Raw genomic sequence first — 14189 nt, 5'->3', positions numbered from 1 at the left:
TAAGTTCATTCTTTTCAGTTTGTCGTGCTGACGACATCTGTCATGACTTGGACTTTGGCTTGGTTTGTTCTCCCGAGGTGCAAGTGAATTGGACCAGATGTGGCGTGAAGGTAAATACATGATTTATTTAAACACTAAAACTACAAAAAAAGGAAGTAAACAAAAGGCGCGCACAATGGCGGAGAACAAACTATGAAACCAAAAAGACTATAAACATGGAACAAAAACTTACTTGGCTTGGACAAAAATAGTAGCATGAAGGATGGACATGGAAAGAAGTGTCAGGAATGGACAGAGCATAAATGTGAGGATGTCGTCAGAACGACAAACTGAAAAGAATGAACTTAAATTCTATGGACATGATTAGTGAAAGCAGGTGCGTGACTCAAAACGTGAAACAGGTGCGTGACGTGACAGGTGAAAACTAATGGTTGCTATGGTGACAAAACATAAGTGCACAAAAAGTCCAAAAACCAAAACAAAAACATGATCACACAGACATGACAATTTTGTTGTGATGCCCCGCTGGATGCATTAAACAATGTAACAAGGTTTTCCAAAATAAATCAACTCAAGTTATGGGGAAAAAAATGCCAACATGGCACTGCCATATTTATTATTGAAGTCACAAAGTGCATTATTTCTTTTAACATGCCTCAAAACAGCAGCTTGGAATTTGGGACATGCTCTCCCTGAGAGAGCATGAGGAGATTGAGGTGGGCGGGGTTATGGGTAGGGGGTAGCGGGGGGTGTATATTGTAGCGTCCCGGAAGAGTTAGTGCTGCAAGGGATTCTGGGTATTAGTTCTGTTGTGTTTATGTTGTGTTACGGTGCGGATGTTCTCCCAAAATGTGTTTGTCATTCTTGTTTGGTGTGGGTTCACAGTGTGGCGCATATTTGTAACAGTGTTAAAGTTTTTTATAGGGCCACCCTCAGTGTGACCTGTATGGCTGTTGACCAAGTATGCAGGCATTCACTTGTGTGTGTGAAAAGCCGTAAATATTATGTGACTGGGTCGGCATGCAAAGGCAGTGCCTTTAAGGTTTATTGGCGCTATGTACTTCTCCCTATGTCCGTGTACACAGCGGCGGTGTAAAAAGTCATAAATTGTACTTTTTGAAACCGATACCGATAATTTTGAAACCGATACCGATAATTCCGATGTTACATTTTAAAGCATTTATCGGCCGATAATATTGGACTGCCGATATTATCGGACATCCCTAAAAATTGCATATTTGTAATCATATTTTTAAAGTAAACAAAGTATGGCTACTAATTATTTAAAGTTCCTGACTTATTAGGCACATTCTGATTATTATAATAATTAGGGGTGTGGGAAAAAATCGATTCGGATTCGAATCGCGATTCTCACGTTGTGCGATTCAGAATCGATTCTCATATTTTAAAAATCGATTTAAAAAAAAAAAAAAAAATTTATTTTTATTTTATTTTATTTATCCATCCATCCATCCATCTTCTTCCGCTTATCCGAGGTCAGGTCGCGGGGGCAGCAGCCTAAGCAGGGAAGCCCAGACTTTCCTCTCCCCAGCCACTTCGTCCAGCTCTTCCTGTGGGACCCCGAGGCGTTCCCAGGCCAGCCGGGAGACATAGTCTTCCCAACGTGTCCTGGGTCTTCCCCGCGGCCTCCTACCGGTCGGACGTGCCCTAAACACCTCCCTAGGGAGGCGTTCGGGTGGCATCCTGACCAGATGCCCGAACCACCTCATCTGGCTCCTCTCGATGTGGAGGCAGCGACTTTACTTTGAGCTCCCCCCGGATGGCAGAGCTTCTCACCCTATCTCTAAGGGAGAGCCCCGCCACCCGGCGGAGGAAACTCATTTCGGCCGCTTGTACCCGTGATCTTGTCCTTTCGGTCATAACCCAAAGCTCATGACCATAGGTGAGGATGGGAACGTAGGTCGACCGGTAAATTGAGAGCTTTGCCTTCCGGCTCAGCTCCTTCTTCACCACAACGGATCGATACAGCGTCCGCATTACTGAAGACGCCGCACCGATCCGCCTGTCGATCTCACGATCCACTCTTCCCTCACTCGTGAACAAGACTCCAAGGTACTTGAACTCCTCCACTTGGGGCAAGATCTCCTCCCCAACCCGGAGATGGCACTCCACCCTTTTCCGGGCGAGAACCATGGACTCGGACTTGGAGGTGCTGATTCTCACCCCAGTCGCTTCACACTCAGCTGCGAACCGATCCAGTGAGAGCTGAAGATCCTGGCCAGATGAAGCCATCAGGACCACATCATCTGCAAAAAGCAGAGACCTAATCCTGCAGCCACCAAACCAGATCCCCTCAACGCCTTGACTGCGCCTAGAAATTCTGTCAATAAAAGTTATGAACAGAATCGGTGACAAAGGGCAGCCTTGGCGGAGTCCAACCCTCACTGGAAACGTGTCCAACTTACTACCGGCAATGCGGACCAAGCTCTGACACTGATCATACAGGGAGCGGACTGCCACAATCAGACAGTCCGATACCCCGTACTCTCTGAGCACTCCCCACAGGACTTCCCGAGGGACACGGTCGAATGCCTTCTCCAAGTCCACAAAACACATGTAGACTGGTTGGGCAAACTCCCATGCACCCTCAAGGACCCTGCCGAGAGTATAGAGCTGGTCCACAGTTCCACGACCAGGATGAAAACCACACTGTTCCTCCTGAATCCGAGGTTGGACTATCCGGCGTAGCCTCCTCTCCAGTACACCTGAATAGACCTTACCGGGAAGGCTGAGGAGTGTGATCCCACAATAGTTAGAACACACCCTCCGGTTCCCCTTCTTAAAGAGAGGAACCACCACCCCGGTCTGCCAATCCAGTGGTACCGCCCCCGATGTTTTATTTATTTATTTATTTATTTTTTATTAATCAATCCAACAAAACAATACACAACAATACCATAACAATGCAATCCAGTTCCAAAACCAAACCTGGCTGTTGACCCAGTATGAATTGCATTCACTTGTGTGTGTGAAAAGCCGTAGATATTATGTGATTGGGCCGGCCTTTAAGGTTTATTGGCGCTCTGTACTTCTCCCTACGTCCGTGTACACAGCGGCGTTTTAAAAAGTCATACATTTTACTTTTTGAAACCGATACCGATCATTTCCGATTTTACATTTTAAAGCATTTATCGTCCGATAATATCGTCAGTCCGATATTATCGGACATCTCTAATTGGGACACTCGGCCATAACCAGCTCTCACTGCTGGGGGAAAGGTTGTCCATTTGTGACGTCAGAGGTGACTATTGTCGCACCTGAGATAGCCAAAGTCTGTTGTTGTTTTTTCCCGGAAGTGTTTGACGGGCCTCTTCCACACCAAACTCCTCCAAACATGCCTTTAAAGACCTTGTTTTGTCCATGACGGATACAAAAAAATAGTTCCCACACTGCAAAAAGTCAGTGTTCAAAAACAAGAAAAAAAAATACAAAAATGAGGGGTATTTTATTTGAACTAAGCAAAATTATCTGCCAATAGAACAAGAAAATTTGGCTTGTCAAGACTTTCCAAAACAAGTCAAATTAGCTAACCTCAATGAACCCAAAAATACCTTAAAATAAGTATATTCTCACTAATAACAAGTGCATTGTTCTCGGTATAAAAAAGAGACCTTTTTGCTCAATATGTTGAAAAATATTCTTAAATTAAGTAAATGCTAGTGCCATTATCTTGACATAATGATATTCATACATCATGATTTTTTTTCATGCTCGAAGTAAGAATTATTACTGTAAAAAAGTAGTTTTATACTTGTGAGTGTTGATGACACAGCTTTGCAACAGTTGATATTCTAATTTCAAGCATGTTTTACTCAATATAGGTCATCAAATCTCAGCAACAAGCTGTAATATCTTACTGAGATCATTTAGGAGCAAAACACTTAAAACAAGTAAAACACTCTAACATAAAATCTGCTTAGTGAGAAGAATTATCTTATCAGACAGAAAATAAGCAAATATCACCCTTATTTGACATATTTCATCTTACTTAGATTTCACTTTTTGCAGCGTAGAACGGTGTTAAAAGTGCAATTTCAATTATTTACGATAAATGGGTATGTTAAGCAGAAACTTTGTTGTTTATTTCAACTATTGTCCCTAAAATACACATTAAAGCTATAAAATGGGATTAATCCGATTACTCGATTAATCGAACAAACTAATGGATAGATTAACTCAGTGGTCCCCAACCACGGGGCCGCGGCCCGGTACCGGTCCGTGGATCGATTGGTACCAGGCCGCACAAGAAATGAAAAAAATAAAATAAAATAAAATAAAATAATTTAAAAAAATTGTTTAAATTAAATCAACAAAAAAAACACAAGATACACTTACAATTAGTGCACCAACCCAAAAAACCTCCCTCCCCCATTTACACTCATTCACACAAAAGGGTTGTTTCTTTCTGTTATTAATATTGTGGTTCCTACATTATATATCAATATATATCAATACAGTCTGCAAGGGATACAGTCCGTAAGCACACATGATTGTGCGTGCTGCTGGTCCACTAATAGTACTAACCTTTAACACTTCATTTGACTCATTTTCATTAATTACTAGTTTCTATGTAACTCTTTTTATATTATTTTACTTTCTTTTTTATTCAAGAATTTTTTTTAAATTTATTTATTTATTTTTTTTTTTTTTTAAAGTACCTTATCTTCACCATACCTGGTTGTCCAAATTAGGCATAATAATAATGTGTTAATTCCACGACTGTATATATCGATATCGGTATCGGTAATTAAAAGCTGGACAACATCGGAATATCGGATATTGGCAAAAAAGCCATTATTGGACATCCCTACTTGTGAGTGTTGATGACACAGCTTTGCAACAGTTGATATTCTAATTTCAAGCATGTTTTACTCAATATAGGTCATCAAATCTCAGCAACAAGCTGTAATATCTTACTGAGATCATTTAGGAGCAAAACACTTAAAACAAGTAAAACACTCTAACATAAAATCTGCTTAGTGAGAAGAATTATCTTATCAGACAGAAAATAAGCAAATATCACCCTTATTTGACATATTTCATCTTACTTAGATTTCAGTTTTTGCAGTGCAGAGCTGTTCTCACAAAGCATGCAATCGTTGAAAATGTCCTCATTGGAGACATTGAGAAGCTTGACAGCATAACTTTGATTGACAGGTAATTTTCTGTCCATTTTTTTTAAATGGCTGTCAAATTCTACACAATAATATGAATCAAATATTTTTAATATAAACTCGGGCTGTCGACAATGACAAGTTAATTCAGATGATTTATCACAGAAAATTATCAGATTTATAACTTACTTTACCCGATAAATTTTTAGTGTATGCCAGGCCTGGGCAATTATTTTGACTCGGGGGGGCCAAATTTTGAGAAAAATGTGTCTGGGGGCCGGTGTATCTGATTTTTAGGAACCCTAACCCTGATTGAATGCTAAAAACGTTACGACAGACCGCCTGAACAAACTGAATGGAATTTGACATTTTTTACTGAATGAGAATGTACATGTAAGTAAAGAATGTGGGATTTACAATATGAACTATGCACGATAAAACATTGAATATTGACAACATGACCGTCACACCCTCTCTCGATCGACATATTTTACAACCAAGCGAAAGACAACAAAAATGCAACAAACAGCGAAATATGAACGTTAAGGGTAAAAAAAAAACCCCACCTTCAATCGGATATATCTGATATATCACTAAGCTTTAGAACTTTGTTGTAAAAATCTCCTTCCGCGCCTGTCCCTGACACCCGCATATCAGGCTGGCGGCTCTGGAACCACTCTGTGGAAACGCTCCCCACCCACACTGCTTGGTGCCTCGTCTGAGCTGCGGTGACTTAGATGACCATAGTAACTAATTAGATGACCATAGTAACTAATTAGATGACCATAGTAACTCATTAGATGACCATAGTAACTAATTAGATGACCATAGTAACTCATTAGATGACCATAGTAACTAATTATATGCCCATAGTAACTAGTATATCATGAAAAAGCACAGATTCCAACCATTGAAGTACTTTGTACAGTTGAAGACTTACAGTCATTAGAAAACATCACTGCACATCATAATGGCAGCTACACTTTACATCTTAAACATCTAATAAAAAATTTGGGGAATGTCCGGCGGGCCTTATTTTGCCCAGGTCTGCTATATAAGGTCAATGCATACGTCAGTGCAAAGATGATTGACAGGTGGGCTCACTGACACATTTCACTTTAAAATTAACATAAACAAGATTATATCCAATACTTTTTTTTAAAAATGTTCCTGGATGACATTATGACAATAAAATTATTTTTGTGTCCAAATATTAATGTCTTTTTTTTTAGGTTGATTTCAATTATGCCAGTGAGTAATAACCTTTGATTATAATCATGATTAATCCAATTTCAAAAGTGTATAAAAGGGTATTGGTAGGTCTATCCTCAAAACAAAAGAAATACAATCCTTGATATACTAATAATATATTGGTTGTGTTAGAATACTATCAATAAACATATCTATTTCAAAAATAAAAGTATATATGTATTAATATATGCTTGATTATCATTTAATCAAATATAATACAAGTTAAATTATATATTTAGGTGTATATATCCTCAAAACAATTAAAATAATACACGGTATAGGTTTTGGTATAACATGTGAATAATCATGATCAATACAAATAAAAAATTGTGAGTAATCAGATTTTTTTTTTAAATAATCATTTGACAGCACTAATTCAAACACAATACCGTATTTTTCGGACTATAAGTCGCAGTTTTTTTCATAGTTTGGCCGGGGGTGCGACTTATACTCAGGAGCGACTTATGTGTGAAATGATTAACACATTAGCGTAAAATATCAAATAATATTATTTATCTCATTCACGTAAGAGACTAGACGTATAAGATTTCATGGGATTTAGCGATTAGGAGTGACAGATTGTTTGGTAAACGTATAGCATGTTCTATATGTTATAGTTACTTGAATGACTCTTACCATAATATGTTTCGTTAACATACCAGTTGGTTATTTATGCCTCATATAACGTACACTTATTCAGCCTGTTGTTCACTATTCTTTATTTATTTTAAATTGCCTTTCAAATGTCTATTGTTGCTGTTGGCTTTTATCAAATACATTTCCCCAAAAAATGCAACTTATACTCCAGTGCGACTTATATATGTTTTTTTCCTTCTTTATTATGCATTTTCGGCCGGTGCGACTTATACTCCGAAAAATACGGTACTAATAATATAGTGGTTGTGTTAGGATACTCTCAATAAAAATATCTATTTAAAAAATAAAAGTAAAAAAAAATTTTTTTTTATATATGCTTGATTATCATTTAATTAAATATAATACAAGTTTAATTATATAGTTAGGTGTTTATATCCTCAAAACAATTACAACAATACACGTATAGGTTGTGGTATAACATGTGAATAATCATGATCAATCTAAATAAAACATTGTGAGTAATCAGATTTTAAAAAAAGAATAATTTGACAGCACTAGTTCCAACACAATACATGAGAACATGACTACATAGGATTAATTTAGGACCATGTGGGAAAAATGTTTTACTCAAAAACTAATAACTATTTAATTTGCCACAAATATTGAAGATTTCTATAAATATTTTGGTCTGACATTGGATGTTTTTTTGGCAATTTTAAGAAATGCATTGACAGGTCTGCATTACAAAAAGGTTGGGGCCCACCGGATTAACTGACTGATAAAATAAAAGATAGCTGCAGTCCTAGTTAAACAATATTCATGAATGCATTTTTTGCCTCGACCCTGTCAGTTTGAAGTGGGAACGTGTTAAAATGTTTGTTTACCCGTCAACCACGATGCATGGGGTGAAAGCCGCTAATGAGGAAGAAGCAAACAGTACTCACATGTCAGGTGGAGCGCACACAGCAGCACCAGGCACTGTCCCGGTGCATCCATGGCTTCAAATCCCCAGCCGCTCCTCCTCGCCCTCTGATATTTATACGCCAACCCCAGAAAAGCAGCTCTTCAGACTTGGGAAGCAGAGCGAGCGTGCTAATCAAATTTCCATGCTTTTGTCGGCTTTTGTCCCCCTCTGCAGACACTTCAAAGCGGCGTCCAGGTCGCAGCATCAGCAGCAGGCTGGAGGAGTGAGCGTGTCCAGCAGGGCCACGCTCTAATGAAGTGTCTTAAATAGCCCCGCCGCCATTAAAGGGCTACGCTCATTCAAAGGCATTAATCATCTTTTATCTCAGGGGGAAGGTATTTAGCACCTCCGACTTAAAACAAAACCAGAGGCCGAGCACATAAACAGGATCAGCGTGGGGGCCTCACCTTCCCGGACCTCCAGCACCTTTTGTGTTTATTCAGCACGGCGCCAAATGGCCCCCAGCTGCCCCCCCGAACCCTCTTTGATTTTTTACAGCCTTCTCGAAAGAGCAGCACACTTGAAAATGCGCCGTATTTCACTGCTTTCCGTATTTCCTAATGTTGGATTTACGGCTGTCAAAAATAACCACTGAATTCATACGATTGATCACAAAAAAAATGAATGCAAAAATCATGTGTCTATGCCAGGGGTGTCAAACGTACGGCCCCCGGGCCAAATCAGGCCCGCAAGCAGGTTTGATCCGGCCCGCGGGATTGATTGAGAAGTTTATTGATGTTAAAGAATTGAATGCATGTAATGCTTTAAAAAAGCAAATGGATGCACTGCAAAAAGTCAGTGTTCAAAAACAAGAAAAAAAAAATACAAAAATTAGGGGTATTTTATTTGAATTAAGCAAAATTATCTGCCAATAGAACAAGAAAATTCGGCTTGTCAAGACTTTCCAAAACAAGTAAAATTAGCTAACCTCAATGAACCCAAAAAATACCTTAAAATAAGTATATTCTTGGTAGAAAAAAATAAAGAGACCTTTTTGCTCAATATGTTGAAAAATATTTTTAAATGAAGTAAATGCTAGTGCCATTATCTTGACATAATGATATATGCTGGGCATCATGATTTTTTTTTTTCATGCTTGAAGTAAAAAAAAAAGTAGTTTTATACTTGTGAGTGTTGATGACACAGCTTTGCAACAGTTGATATTCTAGTTTCAAGCATGTTTTACTCAATATAGGTCATAACATCTCAGCTACAAGCTGTAATATCTTACTGTTAGAATAATTATGTATATATTATCACACAACTCTTATGCTTAAGGGCCGTTGCTATAGTTATTATCAATTGTGCTGAAGTTGTACTTTTTCTATCTGTGAGATCATTTAGGACCAAAACCCTTAAAACAAGTAAAACACTCTTACATAAAATCTGCTTAGTGAGAAGATTTTCCTTATCAGACAGATAATAAGCAAATATCACCCTTATTTGAGATTTTTCATCTTACTTAGATTTCAGTTTTTGCAGTGTGGCACAAAAAGCCAAAAGGCTTGTTTCCATTGTGGTCCATTGAATATTCATCACATTTGATACATTCAATAATAAAATATATATAACCTATAACATGTATGTAAAAAAATTATGTTAAAAAAATGGATAAGTACACATGTCAGGTGATTTGAAAAACAATATATACAAAAAAATGGTGGACGGGTATATACACTATGTACATGACTAGCACATGTTGACTCCAAGAGTGTGCAAAACAGAATGAGAAAATATATATACACTATAACCACATATAAATATATATACACTATAACCACATATAAATATATATACACTATAACCAAATATAAATATATATACACCATAACCACATATTAATATATATACACTATAACCACATATAAATATATATACACTATAACTACATATAAATATATATACACTATATCCACATATAAATATATATACACTATAACCACATATAAATATATATACACTATAACCACATATAAATATTTATAAACCACATATAAATATATATATAAACTATAACCACATATAAATATTTATAAACCACATATAAGTATATATATAAACTATAACCACATATATATATACACTATAACCACATATAAATATATATACACTATAACCACATATAAATATATATACACTATAACCACATATAAATATGCAGTATATACACTATAACCATATATAAATATATATACACTATAACCACATATATATACACTATAACCACATATATATATATATATATATATATATATACACTATAACCACATATAAATATTTATAAACCACATATAAATATATATATAAACTATAACCACATATAAATATTTATAAACCACATATAAATATATATATAAACTATAACCACATATATATATATATATATACACTATAACCACATATAAATATATATACACTATAACCACATATAAATATATATACACTATAACCACATATAAATATGCAGTATATACACTATAACCATATATAAATATAAATATATATATATATATATATATACATAAATACATATATATATATATATATATATATATATATATATATATATATATATATATATATATATATATATATATATACATACTATAACCACATATAAATATTTATAAACCACATATAAATATATATATAAACTATAACCACATATAAATATATATATAAACTATAACCACATATATATATATACACTATAACCACATATAAATATATATACACTATAACCACATATAAATATATATACACTATAACCACATATATATACACTATAACCACATATATATATATATATATATATATATATATATATATATATATATATATATATATATATATATATATATATATATATATATACTATAACCACATATAAATATTTATAAACCACATATAAATATATATATAAACTACAACCACATATAAATATTTATAAACCACATATAAATATATATATAAACTATAACCACACATATATATATATACACTATAACCACATATAAATATATATACACTATAACCACATATAAATATGCAGTATATACACTATAACCATATATAAATATATATATATATATATATATATATATAAGGGGCGGCATGGCGTAGTGGGTAGAGCAACCGTGCCAGAAACCTGAGGGTTGCAGGTTTTTTTCCCCGCCTCTTACCATCCAAAAATCGCTGCCGTTGTGTCCTTGGGCAGGACACTTCACCCTTTGCCCCCGGTGCCACTCACACCGGTGAATTGAATGATGAATAAGTGGTGGTCGGAGGGGCCGTTGGCGCAAATTGCAGCCACGCTTCCGTCAGTCTACCCCAGGGCAGCTGTGGCTATGAAAGTAGCTTACCACCACCAGGTGTGAATGATTGATGGGTTCTACATGTAAAGCGACTTTGGGTACTTAGAAAAGCGCTATATAAATCCCAGTTATTATTATTATTATTATTATTATATATACATATATAAATATATATACACTATAACCACATATATATACACTATAACCACATATAAATATTTATAAACCACATATAAATATATATATAAACTATAACCACATATAAATATTTATAAACCACATATAAATATATATATAAACTATAACCACATATATATATATATATATACACTATAACCACATATAAATATATATACACTATAACCACATATAAATATGCAGTATATACACTATAACCATATATAAATATATATATATATATACATATATATATATATATATACACTATAAGCACATATAAATATTTATAAACCACATATAAATATATATATAAACTATAACCACATATAAATATTTATAAACCACATATAAATATATATATAAACTATAACCACATATATATATATATACACTATAACAACATATAAATATATATACACTATAACCACATATAAATATATATACACTATAACGACATATAAATATGCAGTATATACACTATAACCATATATAAATATATATACACTATAACCACATATATATACACTATAACCACACACATATATATATATATATATATATATATATATATATACACTATAACAACATATAAATATTTATAAACCACATATAAATATTTATAAACCACATATAAATATATATATAAACTATAACCACATATAAATATATATATATAAACTATAACCACATATATATATACACTATAACCACATATAAATATATATACACTATAACCACATATAAATATATATACACTATAACCACATATAAATATGCAGTATATACACTATAACCATATATAAATATATATACACTATAACCACATATATATATACACTATAACCACATACATATATATATATATACATATATATATATGTGTGGGGGGGGGGGGGGGAAATCTCCTGATGATTGAGGGAACCCCCCCTCATGAAACAGGCCTGTAGAGATGAAATAGTCTTGTGATTTTTATTTTTATTTTTTTTATTTTATTTTTTTTTCACACACATACATATATTGCGCTCTACTACGGTATCGAGCACTATTTTTTGGATAACCTTATTAAGACATATATATATATATATATATATATATATATATATATATATATATATATATATATATATATATATATATATATATATATACACTATAACCACATATAAATATATATATAAACTATAACCACATATAAATATTTATAAACCACATATAAATATATATATAAACTATAACCACATATATATATATATATATATACACTATAACCACATATAAATATATATACACTATAACCACATATAAATATGCAGTATATACACTATAACCATATATAAATATATATATATATATATATATATATATATATATATATATACATATATATATATATATATATATATATATATATATATATATATACACTATAACCACATATAAATATTTATAAACCACATATAAATATATATATAAACTATATCCACATATAAATATTTATAAACCACATATAAATATATATATAAACTATAACCACATATATATATATATATATATATATATATACACTATAACCACATATAAATATATATACACTATAACCACATATAAATATATATACACTATAACGACATATAAATATGCAGTATATACACTATAACCATATATAAATATATATACACTATAACCACATATATGTACACTATAACCACACATATATATATATATATATATATATATATATATATATATATATATATATATATATACACTATAACCACATATAAATATTTATAAACCACATATAAATATTTATAAACCACATATAAATATATATATAAACTATAACCACATATAAATATATATACACTATAACCACATATAAATATATATACACTATAACCACATATAAATATGCAGTATATACACTATAACCATATATAAATATATATACACTATAACCACATATATATACACTATAACCACATATATATATTTATATATACATATATATATTTATATATACATATATATATATATATATATATATATATATATATATATACACTATAACCACATATAAATATTTATAAACCACATATAAATATATATATAAACTATAACCACATATAAATATATATATAAACTATAACCACACATATATATATACACTATAACCACATATAAATATATATACACTATAACCACATATAAATATGCAGTATATACACTATAACCATATATAAATATATATATATATATATATATATATAAGGGGCGGCATGGCGTAGTGGGTAGAGCAACCGTGCCAGAAACCTGAGGGTTGCAGGTTTTTTTCCCCGCCTCTTACCATCCAAAAATCGCTGCCGTTGTGTCCTTGGGCAGGACACTTCACCCTTTGCCCCCGGTGCCACTCACACCGGTGAATTGAATGATGAATAAGTGGTGGTCGGAGGGGCCGTTGGCGCAAATTGCAGCCACGCTTCCGTCAGTCTACCCCAGGGCAGCTGTGGCTATGAAAGTAGCTTACCACCACCAGGTGTGAATGATTGATGGGTTCTACATGTAAAGCGACTTTGGGTACTTAGAAAAGCGCTATATAAATCCCAGTTATTATTATTATTATTATTATTATATATACATATATAAATATATATACACTATAACCACATATATATACACTATAACCACATATAAATATTTATAAACCACATATAAATATATATATAAACTATAACCACATATAAATAT

At 32.9% G+C, this 14189-nt stretch overlaps 2 protein-coding genes across 2 annotated transcripts in view; one reads left to right on the top strand and one right to left on the bottom strand.

Moving 5' to 3' along the window:
- Positions 1-8173, bottom strand: part of pnhd (pinhead) — a 49198-nt gene extending 41025 nt beyond the window's left edge. Inside the window, exon 1 of the mRNA XM_061978855.1 lies at positions 7928-8173. Within this exon, the coding sequence (XP_061834839.1) occupies positions 7928-7979 (52 nt within the window). The 5' untranslated portion in view covers positions 7980-8173. The remainder of the gene's footprint in view (positions 1-7927) is intronic.
- LOC133618466 (serine/threonine-protein kinase NIM1-like) overlaps positions 1-14189 on the top strand; it is an 88242-nt gene that overhangs the window by 21797 nt on the left and 52256 nt on the right. The window lies entirely within an intron of this gene.

Source organism: Nerophis lumbriciformis, linkage group LG19 (assembly GCF_033978685.3).
Source record: "Nerophis lumbriciformis linkage group LG19, RoL_Nlum_v2.1, whole genome shotgun sequence".
Classification (NCBI taxonomy): Eukaryota; Metazoa; Chordata; class Actinopteri; order Syngnathiformes; family Syngnathidae; genus Nerophis; species Nerophis lumbriciformis.
Note: the sequence above shows the minus strand (reverse complement) of the source record. Positions and strands in the feature narration are given on the sequence as shown.